At 50.1% G+C, this 18,868-nt stretch overlaps 1 protein-coding gene across 1 annotated transcript in view; it reads right to left on the bottom strand.

Annotated features, from left to right (window-relative positions):
• ARHGEF17 (Rho guanine nucleotide exchange factor 17) overlaps nucleotides 1–18,868 on the bottom strand; it is a 238,065-nt gene that overhangs the window by 20,803 nt on the left and 198,394 nt on the right. The window contains exons 6-8 of the mRNA XM_045021882.1: nucleotides 7,911–8,087; nucleotides 6,961–7,011; nucleotides 1,702–1,811 (exon numbers count right to left, since the gene is read on the bottom strand). Coding sequence (XP_044877817.1) covers nucleotides 1,702–1,811; nucleotides 6,961–7,011; nucleotides 7,911–8,087 — 338 coding nt within the window. The remainder of the gene's footprint in view (nucleotides 1–1,701; nucleotides 1,812–6,960; nucleotides 7,012–7,910; nucleotides 8,088–18,868) is intronic.

Raw genomic sequence — 18,868 nt, 5'->3', positions numbered from 1 at the left:
TGGCGAGGGTGGCAAGTTGAAGCCAGGCTTAATGCAGGAACTGATCAGGGGCCTAAAACCAGCTCCAGCAGCTGGGCTGTCTTGGCAGGATGAGCCCAGAGCGCGTCACACTGATCTCTTTTCTCATGCTCAGCACTTGGGGAAGTTTGGGTCACATCCCTGCCTGCTCACGGGAGCACAGCGCACAGGCCTGGCATGCGGCTGTGGATAGGCGGGTGTTCGGAGTCTGGCTCCCAGGGTTTATTACCAGGATGGGGAACAAGGCTGGCTTTGGCTTTAGCATTTCGGGGGGGGTCCCAGCCGAGTTATTCCTCAGCCCCCACCCATACCTCCCACAAGTCCCGTCGACCTGCTCTGCCTCAGCGCGGCGGGCAGAGCGCCCAGGGAGCCCAAACGCCCCCCTTTCTATTTTGGGATGGGTGCGGATCCCCACTGGGGCCAAACGGCCAGCTGTGGGGAGGGCTGGGAATGAAAGGGGGAAGAGAATGGAAGCCGGAGGGAAACTGACATCCCTGGCTGGGCCGATAGGGACCAATCCTGCGTGGCACTGAGTGTTCTCAACGCACAATGAAGTCTGTGGGTCTGATCCCCCACCTACAGATGTGTGTACGGGGGGAGGTTGTTGCAACAGCCCCTGGCACCCACAGAGGGGGGATTCTCTCTGGGGCTCTGCTGGGGGACTCCAGAGGAATCCCCCATCCCCAGGGCAGGCTAACCAGAATGTCTGGGTCCCACCCCCTCTCCAGCCACCCTGGCCCACTTTCTGGCCTGTGCCAGCCAGCTCCAGCCCCTCCAGCAGAGCCGTGACTCTGAAGGGCTGGGCCATTGTACCCCTGCCCTGGGCAAACCTGCCCTCACTGAAGGCCGGGGCGTTGGGATGGAGCTCAGTCCCTCGCAGGATTGGGCCTGGCCAGCATGTTTAAAGACAGGCTGTGCTGGGGAAGGGCGCGTGTGCAGTTTACCTGCCCCGCTCCAAATAGATCAGTGAGTGGGGGCTGGAGTGGGCAAGGGGCTCAGATGACTTTGGACAGTACATGGGGACCTGCTGCCCCACTGGAGCCAATGGTACCCAGAGAACATGGCCCATAGGGCAGTTCTCCACTGGGGTCCTTCAGTCTGGACAGTGTTTGCATTCTTATAAAGAGACAATCCCAGCTGGATCAGAACCAGCCCAGGGGATCGAGCTTGGCAGAGGAAACACCACGCCCCACAGGTGCTGGTCCCAAACTGCCTGCCACTCAGGAGGGGGCCCTGGGGCTCCCTCGGGGAGGTGCCTGCCCACTGTATGACGGGATCGGCAGGATTCCCAAGCTGCGAGAGGGAAGATGGGAGGGTGGTGGTGGTGGTGGGACAGGTTAGTTCCTTTCGCCCCCCAACCCCCGTCTTATCTGGTTCTGAGGGTCGTTCGCTTTTGCTCACTGACAGCTGGATTCAGAGCCATGTGCAACGGGGCCATCTGGATCAGCAGAGGAGTAGCCAGAACCTCCCTGTGTTTGGGCCATGCCCCTGCACCCCCTGGGCTTGGGTCTGGATCGACCCCCCAGAATTCAAAGCAGAAGCTCAAACTGCTCAGGGATGGTTGGGATGGTGTGAAAGCAGCTAACTCTGGGTGTGTGCACGTGGCCCCCATCACCGCGGTGACAGGCAGCGGCGCTGGGCGAGCCCTGACCCTCTCTCCAGGCCGGCAGCTGTTTTACTCACAGGCTCATGGAGCTGCGGCGCAGAGACCCCGACTTGCGCTTCAGGGTGGTGCAAACCAGCAGGTCCGTGAAGAGGAAGAGCGAGCGGTCCTTCTTCCCACCCACCGCCTTCTGCATGGCAACAAGGGGGGAATTAACCTTTCCCTCCCCAAACCCAGGAGATGGCAACACAAAGGAAAAACAGCAGCACGTTTAAAGGCAAAACAGGTTCTGGCTCATACAGCATCAAAGTGAAGGATCTGGGGATGAGAGGACGACTCTGACCCCCATTCCCTGCCTGATGGACACCGGACTGCAGAGATAGAGGCTAGAGACATTTTTTAATGGCTTGTCCATGAATGAGCCAAGCTCAGATTTGTTTGCCCGACAAGACAAGATGGTTGCCCCAATATTGCTTTTTGCAGCCAAGATGACATTTAAAATTCATTTATTATGGGACGAATCTCGAGCTCACTTTCTGCTCAGCCCTTATTTCAGGCTCAGCCCCCAGTGACGGCGGTGGGAAGTTAGCTGGAGTAAGAACCTCTGGATCTGGCGAGCCCTTATTAATAAAGAGCCACCTTTTGTAGGCACCGGATTGACGCTGCCAGGCTTGTGTCCTGTGTATATTATGTTCCTGAGGGCCAGGATAAGCTGCTGGGCTGATCTGAGTATAAAAGTCCCAGGTGCACTGACTGTTCAGCACATCCTGCCCGAAGCTAAAACCGAATGAGCCGCCTGCCTCAGTTTCCTCACACCTGCTGCTCTCTAGAAGTTGCAACCCACGTGCCACATTCAGAATTAGCCAGGACAGGGACCAAATAGTCAGCCTCAGTCTGACTGCAGCAGAGTAGCTGGCTAGGCTGGCAAACTGTCCATTTGCAAAGGAACTGGAAGAGGCCAACTTATTTATGCACTTCAGGTCAGACATGCTGCTCCGTTAATCCAGAAGTGCTGGCTCTCAGCAATAGCCGCTGCACCTTGGTGCCTTACTAGCCTTGCGTGGAAGCCGGCAATACAGGCTCAGAGAATTGAATCAAGGCTGGAAAGACGCCATCACAATACAGTAGCGTGTGACCAGCACATCAGCAGGGCTGCACAGCACAGTCTGCAGGGTTTGCTGAGTGCAGCCTCCCAGAGCGGAGGAGAGTGGCAGCCTAATCTAGCACGAAGGGCAGGGGGAAGCAAGGACCACCGGTCGGAAGATGGGCAGACCCTGTCTGAATGAGCAGCCTTGCTCGTCATGACCCGAAGCGCGTTCGTGGTGCCTTGGAGCCGAGCTGGGTGACAGGACATCACTGCAGGCCCCTGACAGATGGGATCCACAGGGCAGCACACGCTGTGTTACTGAGTAAGCGTATGGCTGCAGCTCCTGATCCTTAGGCTGTACAGGGCAGGTGCTGCTGACTTATGGAGAAGAGTTTTCTACACCAAGCGCCCTAACCACTGCAATAACCTACTGTAAGATGCATCTAATGTCTGAGGCCATTACTCCCATTTGCAAGCTCTTGGGCAGAGGCCGTGTCTTCCCTGTGTTTGTACAGCACCTAGCACAACAGGGCTCTGATCCAGATGGGGCGCTGAGTGATCCGGAGTAACACAAAGAAATAACCACAGTAGGACCACAGAGTCATCCTAGAGATGGGTGATGGGAAGGACCATTTACTGTAAGTCAGCTAGCCCATCCCACCTCCAATGCATGCTCGTCCTACGGCCTCTTGTTCAGAGCTAATCAAGTGATCAGACACCACTGCAAATTGCCTTCAGTTTGCTGGCATCTGTGGGGTCACCGTGAGTCTTTGGATGGTCGCCAGGCATTGCCGAAAACCTTGGCAAATCCTGACAGTTCCTCTGATCACAGCACAAATTAGTATTGTTGGAAGATTTCACTGAGATTTGTGACTTGTTCTACTGCTTAAAAAATGCCAGTTGTTCTGTTGGGGGCAACGCAGAAATAATATCATGTGACTTAAGCAACTAATAAGACTCTACCAATGGCAGCAACGTATTAAATTAACGGTTCATGTACAACTTAATGGCCAAAACTGGTTTGCAAAATCTACTTGGCATCTGTGACTAACAAGGAGCGGAATTAACCTGGGAGCAACTCGTGAAGGGTAAAACGGTGCTGAATCAACGGCTAATATTGTGTGCACTGAGTGATTTGAACTCTCCTCTTGACCATTCTCTCTCTGCTTTTGACTAGTTTCTTATCCCACTTACCCACGGCAATAAACCTTTTTCATTATTTTGAATAACCTGTGTCATTCCTGCTTGCCCCACCTGTGGTTCCTCCCAGATTTCTGGGGCTGAGCTCCCAGGATGGGGCCTGAGAACCGCGTCGGTACAACCCCCCACGCTCTCTCTCCTAGGCAAATCCAAGTGACGTTTGGTCCGAGCTGGGGGAGCAGGGCTAGCGCTTCTGGTGAAAATGGGCCTATGTATGTTGATCAGCACTGGCAGGCTGGTGCTGTGTTGCCATGGAAACAGCCCACGGACTACTTGACTGGGAAATGCAGAAGCAGGCTTGCCTTTCTCTTGTTTGAAAAACCCCTGGGTTTCATTGCATAAGGGCGAGAAGGAGGCAGCAAACATGCCTGTTCTGAAAGCGGCCGCGTGCGCTAGATGAATGAAGGTTTCTCTCTGTGGTTTTGTAGCACTTTAAATAGACCACACTCCCCCACCGCAACTGGAGTCAGAGAATGACAGGAATCTGGGGACAAAACTTCTCTCTAGCTCTTCCAGCCCATCCCTAGGCGCCAACTCCATGGGTACTCTGAGGCTGGAGCACCCGCAGGGAAAAATAGGTGGGTGCTCAGCACCCACCAGCAGCTCCCCACCTGCCTCCCACCCCCAGCTCACCTCCGCCCCGTCTCCTCCCCTGAGCACGCTGCGTGCCTTCCCCCTTAGCTCCCAGCGCTTGCGCCGCGAAACAGCTGTTTCGTGCAGCTGGGAGGGAGGGGGGAGGAGGGGGAACGCAGCACGCTTGGGGAAGAGGCAGGGTCGGGATTTGGGGAAGGGGTTGGAATTGGGGCGGGGCAGGGAAAGGGTGGAGTCAGGGCAGGGGCGCGTGAGCACCCACCAGCGCCAGGAAAGTTGGCGCCTATGAGCCCACCCAGCCTGCATAGGTCCTTATGGTATAATTTATAGATTCAAAGAGTGTAACGCCAGAAGGGATCGTCAGATCATCTATGTCGGACCTCCTGTATATCACAGGCCGTTACATGTCACCCAGTTTCTCCTATACTGAGTCCAATGATTTGTGTTTGGCTGACGCATCTCTTCCAGAATGGTAGCCATTCCTTCAAGTGCCTTGTCTGATTGAACTCCAAGTGTCTCAAGTGGTGCAACTTTAACCACTTTCCTTGGGACACCAGTCCAGAGTCATAGTGTCCTGGAGTATCTTGGAGGGGTTTAAATTAAAACAGAGTGCCCCATGAGGAACTAATCCACAAAAAATCCCTTAAGGTTCCATTTATAAGTGTTCTATAAAGGGTTAATAAATGATCAATCAGTGTTCTAAGCATGCGACAGACACGAGTGGTATGCGTTATGAATGGCTAGAAGGGGCTATAGATGGCCATAAGCCATGGTTACAAGAACCAAATGACCTATTGATTCATGGATTTGAAAGCCACAAGGGATCATCTAATCTGACATAACGCCGGCCAGAGAAAGTCACACAGTAATTTCGACATCATGCCCACAACTTCTGTTTAAGCTACGGTACCTCTTTAAAAAAGACATCCAGTCTGGATTGAAAGACCTTCCACCCTTCCAAGGGTTAATCATCCACACTGCTAAACATCTGCACCAGGTTGGACCCAATAACAATCTAAAACAACTGATTAACCGTTTATTAACATGTCTATTAACCCTCTATAAACAGAACTCCCACATAAAGTATGATTTTTTTTGCATGGATGATGTGGTTTTACTTGCTGAGAAGGACGCTGTTAGAAAAATCAGTGCACAATCGAACCCCCGTTAAAATCAATGGGAATCTCTTCTCTGACTTACACGGAATTTGGCCCAGGCCCCCAGTGTTCTTTCTGCCTTCTAGAAGCTTAGAATGCTTGAAACTTCTTTTCATATTCCATTCCACCTGCCCGTCCCAGTTCTCACGCTGGGCCCCGGCACCTACCTATCTGAACGCCACCCATCACACAATAAACTGGCACCTATAAACAGTGCTGCCAGCATCACTTGGCAGCAGAGAGGCAGGATGGAGCAGGAGTTAGGGCATTCAACTAGTCCTTGAGAAAGACCTGGGTCCAATTCCCTGCTCTGCCACAGGCTTCCGGGGTGACCTTGGGCAAGTCTCTGTGTCACAGGTGGCTATCTGTAAAATGGGACCAATTGCACAGCCCTACCTCACAGGGGTCTCGTGATGCTAAATAGATTGTGAGGTGCTTAGCTACTGTGGTGATGGGGCCCATAGCTGTACCTTTGATAGATTCAGTCCTCTCCTCTGACCAAAGCAGATTTCCCCTTCCAGAAAGTCATGGGAAAAGCAGCCCCGGGGTACTGCGCTGCTATTGCCTTTGCTGTACCTGTCCGGCAGCTAAACAGGGTCTCTGCTCTCGTGGAGACTGTCACTACATTCATAGAATCATAGAATATCAGGGCTGGAAGGGACCTCAGGAGGTCATCTAGTCCCATCCCCTGCTCAAAGCAGGACCAATCCCCAACTAAATTGCTGAAAGGAATACCCTACATGGCAGAAACAAGCTCAGCAACAGCCAAAGCTCAGCAACAGCGGTAGAGCTCCCTCCCCAAACTCCAGGCCTTGCAATTATTATTCACTGTCTGTATAAAGTGCCAAGATGCACGTGACTCCAGGGTCTGGTGATTCAGGGGAGATCTATCCTCTGGGAGTCTTGTGTACTGCACTTGGCTCTCCACTCTGCACACATCAGTACAAGCACTTAGGGGGGGAGGGATAGCTCAGTGGTTTGAGCATTGGCCTGCTAAACCCAGGGTTGTGAGCTCAATCCTTGAGGGGGGCCACTTAGGGATCTGGGGCAAAATCAGTACTTGGTCCTGCTAGTGAAGGCAGGGGGCTGGACTTGATGACTTTCCAGTTCCATGAGATAGGTATATCTCCATATATTTTTTTTTTAAGCACTCAGCAGGCCTGCAAGGTGACCCCATCGCCTCTGAGAGAAGTCACGTCTCTGAGTCACGAGGCCACGCACGCACGGAAGGGGCAGACGGGGATGAGGGGCAGTGATGGTAGACAGGGAGGGCATTTGAGCTAGACAGAGAGGGCAGCTCTTACCACTTCCACCACCATCTCCTGGCGCAGGAACCTCCGGAGCGGGGCTTGGAGCTGCAAGGACGGAAACAAAAAGAGTTGTTGGAGGTGCCACGTGCTCTGTCGGTCTCAGTGTTAACATCGGCGTGGACATGATAATGCGGACAAGGCCCTTGCTGTTAACATGGTAGGCATTCATTCAGGATGTGACAGCAGCAGCTGGGTTTTAAGTACTCCCCTGTGCTCCTGGACCATCTTCCAACAGAGGGGCTCACCTTTATGAACATTAGTGAATTGCTCCTCAAAGCCTTCCTGTAGGCTAGGTGCATGAAGGCCTAGCCACAGAGAGGAGAAACCAGGCTAGATTGAGAGAAACAGGGTTGGACTGGGGTGGTCCAGAGACAACCAGACAGGAGCTGTCCTAGGAGAAACCAGACTGGAGAAACCGAGAGGGACCAGCTTGGCCGGATACCTCTGGGTAAAACCACTGGTGTCAAATTACCCCTTCCCCAGAGCTAGTGGTTAGTTGTGAAATTCAGACTCAGAATCAAACTCTAGCAGGGTTCAAAAAAGTTCAGATCTGTGGTTTCGTTTCAGCCCAATGCAGAGTTAGGGAATGGCCTCCGAGTTCTAGTCCAGATCCACAACGTCCCAAAGTCCGGGTCTGTTCGGACTGAGGTGCGGTCTGGGCCCCATCTCACGGCAGGGCGAATTAGGGGCTGAAACGATCAGTGCAGGGTTGAGAGAGAGAAACTAGGTTTGAAGGTGCTTGTGTCCCCTGAAGCAGCGCTAGGCCTGAACTCTCAGCTACCACAGCTCAGCCACTCACCCAACCAACGCCTAGGACTCTGAGCTGGGCTACATCTTTAACCAGCCTCTAGCTCACGCCCCTGAGAATGCTCCCCAGGGCCACTACCCTCTCTGTACAAAGGATGCGGGTAGCCAGTGGTTTGCATGGAGCATTGCATACGTACATCCTCCATCCCTTCGATGTGGGACTCAATCTCCTGCACTATCCTGGCGTTCCTCTCCACCTCCTCGGCGCTCTTCATCCCTTTGTTTATCTTCTCGGCCACTTGCTTGATGTTCCTCTGGGCGTCTATTAGGAAGGGGTGGTCGGGGTGGTCCACGGGCGTGTGCTTCAGAAGGTCCTAGGGGAAGAAATATTGAAAAAAGTTAAGGTACCCAAAACAGTGCACTGAGCAACAAAAATGATTAAAGGTCTAGAAAACATAAGCTAGGAGGGAAGATTGAAAACATGGGGTTTGTTTAGTCTGGAGATGAGAAGACTGAGAGGGGACATGATAACAGTTTTCAAGTACATAAAAAGTTGTTACAAGGAGGAGGGAGGTTGTGGAATCTCCATCATTGGAGATTTTTAAGAGCAAGTTAGACAAACACCTCAGGCATGGTCTAGATAATACTCAGTCCTGCCTTGAGTGCAGGGGATGGGACTAGAAGACCTCTTGAGGTCCAGTCCTACAATTCTATGATCATTGCCTCCAATTAATAGATGGGGAAACTAAGGCACGGAGTGGTGAATTGACTTGCCTACTTCAACAGAACCCAGGTCTCCTGAAGCCCAGTTCAGTGCTCTATAGCCATGCCACTGTAAAATCCTAGTGGTGACAAGGCTCTGTAGTTTTACCAGGCAGTAAATTAGGGGAGGTCATTAGGGCAGGGGTATAGAGTTGATTTTACATAGCTACAAAAACTAGAATGAGCTTGTCTCTACTAGGATTTTGCAGCAAGATAGGTATGGTGTGTAGTTAACCCCCACTTTTTTAGCAGTGGAGACAAAACCTCATTGTAGAAGGACTGATGGCTACACCTGCATTTTAAACACCACACTGATTAGATATGCTCTGTGCAGGATTAGATGATATAACACTTAAAACACTGGAGTTAGCAGTAGGATCCCTCTGGTGTCAGGAGTGGGATCCCCTCTGGACTCGCGCTCCCGATGATGCTAACAGCTCAGCTAGTGTTAGCTATGGTGGGAAAGCTTTGCAGAACATACCTAGGGGATTTGAGGCTACTGATGAACCTGGCTGGCTGTGATGGGCCCTTCTGAACCCATGCTGGCAACGATTTATCTGCCAGTGTAGCTGAGGCAGATATTCTGGCACCACTATAGACATGCTGGCACCAAGTCTCAGTCATGCTTCATGTAATGGTACTAAAGATAGTTTTGTGCCTTCTGGACGAGTGGGCAAACCATTTCCAATACCAAGTCCAGCAACGGTCAGCGTCAGGCCAGCAGACAGGGCCTGTGAGTGAGCAAACCCACAGTTGCAGCTGGCAGGGTATCACAGGGAATGAGATCAGTTGCCTTTGTGAAAGCCTGTTGGCTTTACACTGCATGGGAACCAAGCAACAAGCTCTCGGAGGAGCATGGGCTGAGGCCCTTCCAAAGGGGACATCCCATAGTGAGAAAAATTCAAAGGACAATTACAGAGAGGGTTTTGCCAGTCATTTCCTTCAGCCCTTCTCGCTATTGTGGACAGGTCTGTTCTCCCTCAAAGTCCAGCCTCCAGCCTCTTGATGCTCACACAACGCCATTATGCTGCATATACTGCTCCCTACTTTCTGAATGTCTTCATCAGTAGCAGACAGAAATATCTCCATTACGATTACACACTTTTAAAAAAGGTACCAGCTTTCCCTTTCTGATGTTCCAGCGGGGAGCTGAAGGCTCCAAGGGAAAAAAAAAAACTATTATACATCTCAAAAGCCAATCAGGAAGCAAAGATTTGCATATGTCGTATGACTGGATCATCACAGGGCAATTACATTTTCCCAGATCTCAGCTGGAATCAATTGCAATACACTCATTTGAAGATACTTGCTTGCCACCTGGGGTGTTGCGTGGATCAGTTGATGGCTGAACATATAAAGTACTGTTAAATACCACCAGAGTAGATTCACTGCTCTAGACAATCTTCTGAGAAGATAAACATCTTGAAGGCTTATTTCATGACTACTCCTAGCCAGTCATGGGACAGGTGTTTCCGTTCATACGTAACTAACCAATCTGCTTCATTACTGAAGTAAAATGTCCAGCAGCGGACACAGTAGCTAAAATATGATCAACCACTAATTTACAGGGTACGGATTAAGGGTATGGAACAGGTAATCATCAAGGATCCATTCCCTATCGCCCATTCCCAGCTTCTGGCAAACAGAGGCTAGGGACACCATCCCTGCCCATCCTGGCTAATAGCCACGGATGGACCTATCCTCCATGAACTGATCTAGTGCTTTTTTGAACCCTGTTATGGTCTTGGCCTTCACAACATCCTTTGGCAAAGAGTTCCACAGGTTGACTGTGCGTTGTGTGAATAAATACTTCCTTTGGTTTGTTTTAAACCGGCTGCCTATTCATTTCATTTGGTGGCCCCTCGTTCTTGTGTTATGAGAAGGAGTAAATTACACTTCCTTATTCACTTTCTCCACACCTGTCATGATTTTACAGACCTCTATCATATCCCCCCACAGGGGCTGCTCTCACCCAAACAGGAGATAACAGCAACTGGGCAATCATGGCAGTGCCTTGCCCAGCAGGGCCAGCCCAGACCTGCTCTGACATATTTGCCGTGGACCAGCCCCACCTTGATTTGTGCCACCGGAGGAACTGCCTGGGGAAGCTGCTGCAGAATAAAGCCAGGCGCTCGCTGAGCGCAGGGTGGAGGAGACGCGTGATGCTGAGCAGAAGGGGCAACTGGTTTCATTGCTCTGCCGGCTGTCAGGACGTTAGTCATTTAAAGCAAACAAAACCCGCTGGTTAATTGGCCGGATGTGAATGAAAACGCTCGGGCAGATGAGTACTTGGAGTTAATTTAGTGCCGCCCATGGGCATCCATCAGTGCCGGGGACGGCAGCAAGCCTGGCCACTCCTTGGGGATGTGCGCTCTGTCGCGGCGGGAGGCACGCTCCCCCAGGCTGGAGGGAGGCTGTCTGGACAGAGATCGATCTGGCTGCGGCGTGTGCATGTTTTCTGTCGCCGTTCTGCTTCCCCTCCGGCTCCGTCGGCATCTCGGCAGGTTCCCTAACATCCCTGCTTGTGCATCGGGCTCCCAGCCAGGAGCTGCTCTGCCTTTTATCAATGGCTGGCGCTGCTTCCTCCCTGCAGCTCTTCCCACGAACCAGCCATCGAACTGGAGGCTGCTTCTACCTACTTTAGCTTCCGTCTCCCCCCGCTAACAGGTTGCCAAGGAGCACCGGGGTCTCCAGCGATCAACCGACCCGCCAGCCGCTTGGCAAGGAGCAGTAAGGACTGGCTTGGGCCAATGCAATGCCCGGCACCGGGCTTTCAGAGGGCGTGTGAACCCCTCTAGAGGGGGAATTGCTCCGGGGGATGTGCCCAGCTGGCTTTCAGGCCTCTGCTCTTCTCTGGCTGCTGACCACATCGAAGCAGAATGTACAGATGTATGGACCCGCTCCTAGCTGGTGGCAAGACCCCAGGCACCTTTTACACAGTTAACTTCATATGGGCCCTTAAAGCGGGGGTGGCTAGTGGAGGAGGTTGGGCCCGATCCCGTCAGGTGCTGAGCGCCCCTGGGGAGGGGCTGCATGCTGTGGATCCACTCTGAGATCGGTGGGAGTGGAGGGTACTCAGCAATCTGGAAGATCAAGCCCTATGGGATGAAGGGGAGATTACAAGGCCTGACTCTCTTCTTACTTGCTCAGTTTTACAGCCGGGTCATTCCAGTGACTTCAGGGGAGCTATTCCTGGCAGATCAAGCCCTCCAAAGGAGCCCATGAACAGAGCACATATTAAAACAAACCTAGTTCAGGCTGGCTGTCTTACTGGGCTCCCTCGTGCAATGGAGGGCTGCATTTGGCCGGCAGCGGGTCACATTTTTGGCTACCTTCGGGCTAACAGATGGGAATCTTGCCCTGCTGGGGAACCCCTTGCTGTTCTGTGTGGAAATATTAATGGAAGGGGAGAACAGGGCAAGCTTTATCAATGCCCCTTTAAGAGGAGGGGTGGGGCCAAGGCAGAGTGAATTAAAATTCAGAGGCAAAACCCCACTGCAGGGCGCTAAGCAAATGAAAACTGGCTGGCTGGGAAGCACAGTTGCAGCATGTAAACAAAAATAAGGAGGGGTTTGGAAGTGGCTGGAGAGAGAGAACAGCGGATCCAGAAGCCGGCAGGCAGGCAGGCAGCTTCACAGTGCGTTTGGGCTCCAGAACAGGCAAACTCCATAGGAAGGGGAAGAAAAGTTGGATGAAGTTCCTGGGAGAAAAGCAGATGGAAACTTTGATTCAGGCCTCCCACAGAAGTGCCCCGAATGGTCCCCTTATTCTCTTAATAGCTCGTGGCAAACAACCCACCAAGCACTTCAACCAGGAGCGAGCCGGAAGAGTGGAATGTGGGATCTAGCATGAGAGGCGGAGCCTTGGGTGGCTGACCCTGGGTACAAAGGGGACCCCATGGCTGATGATGAGTAAAGAGATGGGGAATAAAGTGAGGAACGGTGGGCGCCATTGCAGACATGCTTTGAGAGGGGCTGTGAGGACTGGCACCAGTGAGTGCTCAGAGACAGGTTTAAACAGAGAGGCCAGGCCGGGGGACCAAGCGGAACTGGTGTTCTGAACTAACACACACTGCTCGGACTCGGCTTGCCAGCTGACCAACTCCTCCTTTCAAATCCCTAGGCTGGGCTCTTGGGCCTGCAAGAGGGAGAGATGCAGCTGTGAAGGGGACAGATGTCCCCTACAAGGGGGCTGGGAGAATGCAGAGAGGAGCTGCAGGAAAAGAGACTCTCCTGAGGGGAGGTACCAGGTGGGAAGCCCTGGGAGTTGTGACTGGGTAGAAAGCCCCAGCTGGAAGTTTTGTGAGTTGGTTGGTTGTCTGGACAATATACATGTGTGACTCTGAGCCAGCTAGTGTTAAGCAACCAGCAGGCTGTGTCCTAAAATCAACCTTGAAAGGACATATTAGAAAAGTATAGAAGTGATAAACAGGATCATTTCTTGTAGATCGTTTTCAAAGCCATGTTAAATGGACAAGGGTTCTGTAATAGAGAATTAGAAGTAAATACTAATTGTTTTTGCCTGTGATTACCTATATCTTGTTAGCCGTTAACAATGTGATCTAATCATCTGGGAGATGCTAAACTTCTGTTGCTGTCTGTTACTATATTCTATTGATTCAGAGATCAAAAAGGAATATTAACATTTAATAACATCATTGTCTATATTTCTCTTTGAAGTTTGTAGTAAACTGTCCATGAGCAGCTTGAAAGGGTAATTAACTTATGCTAATCAAGGCAATTAATTACCTGTGTATACATAGGAAATGGGATGTTTACTTCAAAGCAACAATGTATATTACCTATTCTTTGTCCAAGGAATGCCTGCTGTGTTATCGGCTGTCAAGAGGATATCGTAGCCTCACAGAGTTCTATAAAAGAATTCTAGGACCTGATCCTGTCATCTCAGATCTACTTGAACTGTATCAGGGGAAGTTTAAATCACATGACTGAGGTCTTCTGGATTACCCTGAAAATTCTCATGGAATATAAAAATGGCCATACCGGGTCAGACCAGAGGTCCATCAAGCCCAGTGTCCTATCTTCTGACAGTGGCCAATGGCAGGTGCCCCAGAGGGAATGAACAGAACAGGTAATCATCAAGTGATCCATCACTTGATGACTACCTGTTTTGAACAAGAATTTGAACAAACTCTATACATGGACAATAACTTACAAAATTGATTCTGGAAGAACTTTTACAAGTCAGCAGCTCACCATCTCTGCTATGCAACTGACCTAAGAACTGTATTCATCTCTGCAGGTATAATGATCTTTTAGGCACAAGAATTTTTTCTTTTTAATAAATCTTAGATTAATTCATAAGAATTGGCTGCAAACATGAACTTGGGTGAGATCTTAAATATTCATTGACCTGGTGGGTATGTGTCTGATTTCTTGGGATTGGCAGAACTTTATATACGGTGAATAAGATTTTAAGTAATCCTCCCCAGATTTGACTTGGCTGTCTAGATGGGAGCCTAGGGCTGGATTGCTTTAGGGGAGCTGTATTTTTGGCTTCGTGGTAACCTGTAAGGTATTGTAGAAGCTGTTTTGTTGCTGGCTTGGTGAATCTAATTATTAGAATAAACCACCAGTCTTGGGGGTAATCTGCCCCATTCTTCACAGTTTGCCCTGATTGAGCATTCTCAGGGTGGCCCCCTCCAGCAACCACGGTCACAATATGGAGCCCAGAAATAGGGCTAAAGACTGATTTGGGCATGGCTGATAATTCCCTGTCTGATGAAGAACGTTTCCAGCTCCACTGAGTCACTGAGCGACTTGACTGTTGTGACCTTTATCCTCCTGCCCCGCTCTTGTCTATGCCCCTCACTTGTTGTGACAATCTGAATGTCGTTAGTACAATGCTCGGGGAAAGGACTGCGTCCTGTCTTATGTGTTTTGTGGAGGCATCTTATGCATTTCTGGGCACTTAAATAATCAGCAGCAGCCCTTTGAACAGCCTGGCGTGGTTGGAGAGTACATGTAACTCCAGCCTTTGCAAAAGAGAGCGGCAGAAGGGAGTTAAAAAAACTACTGGTTGCAGGGCTGGAAAAGAATCCTGTTCCCCACTCAGGTTTCCGACTACCAGAAACCACCCTTCCCATTATTTTCGCAGGGCACTGACTGAGGGCTTGACTGTTTGGGGATAATGGGGAAAATTTCATAGGCACGTTCATTTGGTCTAGTTATTAATGTTCAGAGCTGCAGTCTCTGATTTTTTTTGGATATAGTCTGAGATGGTTCAAACAATGGCAGTGACCGAGAGCATATTCTCACTTGTGCTTTAGATGTATTAATCCTGTGAAAAACAAAAGCAGCAAACACTTCCCCAATTCACAGACGTTCAGGCCATCATGGTAATGTCTATCCAGGGTGTTTACATGCCACCTCCTCATTACTGTAGTATCTCAGTACCTCACAATCATCTAGTCTGACCTCCTGCATCACCAGGGCCAGAGAATTCCCGTGGTTGGGCTAGGGCGCATTTTTAAGAAAGTCTATCCTGATTTTAAGATATCAGGTATGGAGAATCTACCACATGCCTAGGTGAATTGTTCCAATGGCTAATTACCCTCACTTTAAAAAGGGGCACTTTATTTCTAGTCTGAAATGATCTAGCTTCAGCTTCCAGCATTGGATCTTATTATGCTTTTTTCTTGTTAGATTTAAAAGCCCTTTTCTAGCTGAACTCTTCTCTCCAGGTAGGAAGCTATAAACCACGATCAAGACCTCCTCCCACCAGCCCCAAATAACCTTCGCTTTGCCATGCTAAATAGACCAAGCAATCCAAACTCGTTGCAAACAATCGCTTTGCTCTCTAACAACAGCTTGTTTTATTTACAGAACTGAAATACTGAGAATTCAGAGCTCCTGAAATCAAAGCCATTTGTGGTAGCAAGCCCTGTCAACTGCTTTATGTTTTAGCTCAAGTAAATAGAATCTTGTTTCCTAATAGGTAACATTTGATCCTTTCAGCAGAGTTATTTTTAAAACCCCCAAAGGGACTAATCCAGAACTCAGGATAAAAAAATGGAGGGAGGTTTTTAGCTTTCATGGTCAGGTGGCTAGTGATAAATCCAATTTCATAGCTGGCCTCTAAGAACTTTAAGGATGCTCTAGAAGATTACCTGGTGCTTGACCTGACAACCAGTTTAACCACCTGTAGGCACTGGTTAAAAATTCTTCCTATTTTGCCTAGAACACCGCTCCCTGCTGGGTGAATTACACGTCTTCCCTAGTCTGCACAGTGTCTGTGCACTGATAGCTTTGGCAATGCCCCTTGGCTTAATTCACCGTGGAAACCTCAGATGTCTGGGTCTGTATGCGGCACAAAAGCAGTATTTACTTATTCAGGGACCAGTGAGCTCATTCCATTTGCCTGCAAATATTACTGAAACAAAGACAAGGCACGGGAAACTGACTGGCTTGGATCCCTTATTTTCATTAGCTGCCAGCCAGTTAAAACACATCCATAATTAGGGTGACCGCAAAACTACTGGCATTGAAGGCTTGAAGATGATACATTGTGGGTATGCAAATCATCAAGAAGGGCACTGGCAGACAAACCGAGGGCAGCAGAAACAGGTAATTACTAAGGGTCAAAACAAGTGGCCTACATGTTGCAAGTTAACAAAAATGAGGCTGTGATCTTGTCTAAAAAACCTTACAGACTCAGCAAGGTCAGATTCACTGCAAGTCCCAGGACAGGAGACCAGCAACGGAAACCACAGCTGCTGTAGGAAGTGGCATTGTTACTGCGCACGCCAGGGAGATGGCATTGACTCGATGTCCCACGGGGCACGTTGTGTCCCTAGCCGCTGTCTTTCAGATGCGCCATAAAACAAGAGGCCTTAACTAATTGCGGCCATTTGAGATCCTGCAGCCCTTCTCACATGAGTAGCGGCATTAACCCTGGTGTCCTGGCCAAATTCAAGCTCTGCCAGTTACATCAGAACATAAGAACAGCCACACTGGGTCAGACCAAAGGTCCATCTAGCCCAGTATCCTGTCCTCCGACAGTGGCCAATGGCAGGTGCCCCAAAGGGAATGAACAGACAGGTAATCATCAAGTGATCCGTGCCCTGCCACCCAATCCCAGCTTCTGGTAAACAGAGGCTAGGGACACCACTCCTGCCTATCCTGGCTAATAGCCATTGATGGACCCATCCTCCATGAATCTATCTAGCTCCCTTTTCAACCCTGTTATAGTCTTGGCCTTCACAACACCCTCTGGCAAGGAGTTCCAGAGGTTGACAGTGCGTTGCATGAAAAAATACTTTCTTGTGTTTGTTTTAAACCTGCTACTTATTAATTTCATTTGGTGGCCCCTTGTTTTTGTATTATGAGAAGGAGTAACTAACACCCCCTTATTTATTTTCTCTATATCACTCATGATTTTATAGACCTCTATCATATTCCCCCTTAGTCGCCTCTTTTCCAGGCTGAAGAGTCCCAGTCTTATTAATCTCTCCTCGTACGGAAGCCATTCCATACCCCTAATAATTTTTATTGCCCTTTTCTGAACTTTTTCCAATTCCAATATATCTTTTTTGAGATGGGGCGACTGCATCTGCACATAGTATTCTTTGTTTTTCTTCTTTAAAACTTCTGTAGGTTTAGCTGGGTACAATGGTTTTCTCCCTACTTCCTGTTGCTATATTTTACCCCAGAGGTGGCAGCATTTCAAATTGCGGCTTAAGAGACCTCTGTAATATTGGGATCCTTTTTATACAGTGTGATTGTTTTATGTGTTGTTCCAGAAATCCCAGCTCAAACGGCGACTATTCCCATGATGTGTGTGTTTAAAGAGGAGCTATACTGCGTGTGTGGGGTTGGCATCCAGCTGGCTGCAACGCAAAAAGAAAAAAGTTAGCTTCCACTTTCTGAAGCTGAACCTTGGACTCCTGGAGCTGCTCCCCTTATCCAGAGCTTTCTAGAGAAGGCTGGACAAAACAAGACGCAAGTTTCCTACCGCTGGGAGAGTGACTGGAATAGCAGAGGTGCTGGCAATACCAATATTGCCGTGTGGTGCCCATGGACAATGGGGTTATCAGGAGCGACTGGATGGAATCGGGAGTGATGGCAGGGCTGTGTGAAGAAACTTGAACACTGAGGGCATGTCTACACTTACCGGCAGACTTACGGGCAGCGAGTGTCAATTTAGCGGGTCTGGTGAAGACATGCTAAATCGATGGGAGAGCACGTTCCCATCGATTTGTGTACTCCACCTCCCCGAGAAGCGTAAGGGAAGTTAACGGGAGACACTCTTCCCTCGACACAGCGCAGTGTAGCCACCGCGGTAAGTGGATCTAACAATGTCGACTTCAGTTACGTTATTCAGGTAACTGAAGTTGTGTAAGTTAGATCGATTTCCTGCGATAGTGTAGACCAGGCCTGACAGCCAGCCCTGAGAGTGGCTACTGGTGGATACACTTTTCTGAGTGCCAGCGTGAAATCTCTCCTGCACAGCTAGTGAGGGAATAAAATGATTGTCCCTGAGGAATGAAAGGCCAGTGGACAAATCAGGGGGAAGAAGGATCGAGGGAGTCCTGGTCACGGACAAGGGTTTCAGCTCAACATGGCATCTAGAGCCCTGATACACACAGATGTGGGGCTGGCAATGCTTTGACTCAGCAGTCACTGAACTGGACGGCTGGTCTGCCGTGAGAAGGGCAGGCTGGAGGACGCAGCTGAAAGGAGGGCTGCTGCCTGCCTGCCGGTGGATCTCGTTAGCTGCCTCCGCAGCTGCTTGGGGGGCAACGGCGCGGAATAGGGTACTGCGCTCTTCTCGACAGCTGGCGACAGCACTTGGGAAAGGCCAGAGAATCCACGGTGGTGGCGGGAAGGCAGCCCTTGCACAAGGCCAGCGAACGTCAATCTCTCAATCCCCTCTGGAACTGGCCTAGTGTCTGGATTTCATTACAAAGGTGAAACTCAAGGAGGACCTTGTTGATAGGCGGGAGGCTCCTTTGAGGTCAATCCAGGCCCTGTTTTAAACGATCCACAGTTTTACATCACAATCATGTGACGCTAGCAGCTCGGCATGGCTTCAAAATGAAACTAGGTGAACCCCCTTGGTTTGGACCCTGTTTCACACTGAGATCTGGGGTCACTGGAACCAGCAACTCAGAGCCAAGCACGGGGGACATGGATCCTGTGCAAATAGAAACGGAAGGAACTGGTGGTAAAAATCTCTGCAATAAGAAGCTGCTGCGAGTCTGTTCATCGGCTAGGGTAGTGAGCACGATATACGGACCTAGACAGGCAGAACTTTACCCAGCTCTATCCAGAAGGGGCTGCTTGGATAACAGTCACTGGAAATCCCTTTAATTGCAAAGTCTGCAGATGTTGGATCCAGGGATCTCTATATATCTCCATACATTCAGGGATTT

Source organism: Mauremys mutica, chromosome 1, assembly GCF_020497125.1.
Source record: "Mauremys mutica isolate MM-2020 ecotype Southern chromosome 1, ASM2049712v1, whole genome shotgun sequence".
NCBI classification, from domain to species: domain Eukaryota; kingdom Metazoa; phylum Chordata; order Testudines; family Geoemydidae; genus Mauremys; species Mauremys mutica.
The sequence above is the reverse complement of the archived record's forward strand: the minus strand, read 5'-3'. Positions and strand labels throughout refer to the sequence as shown.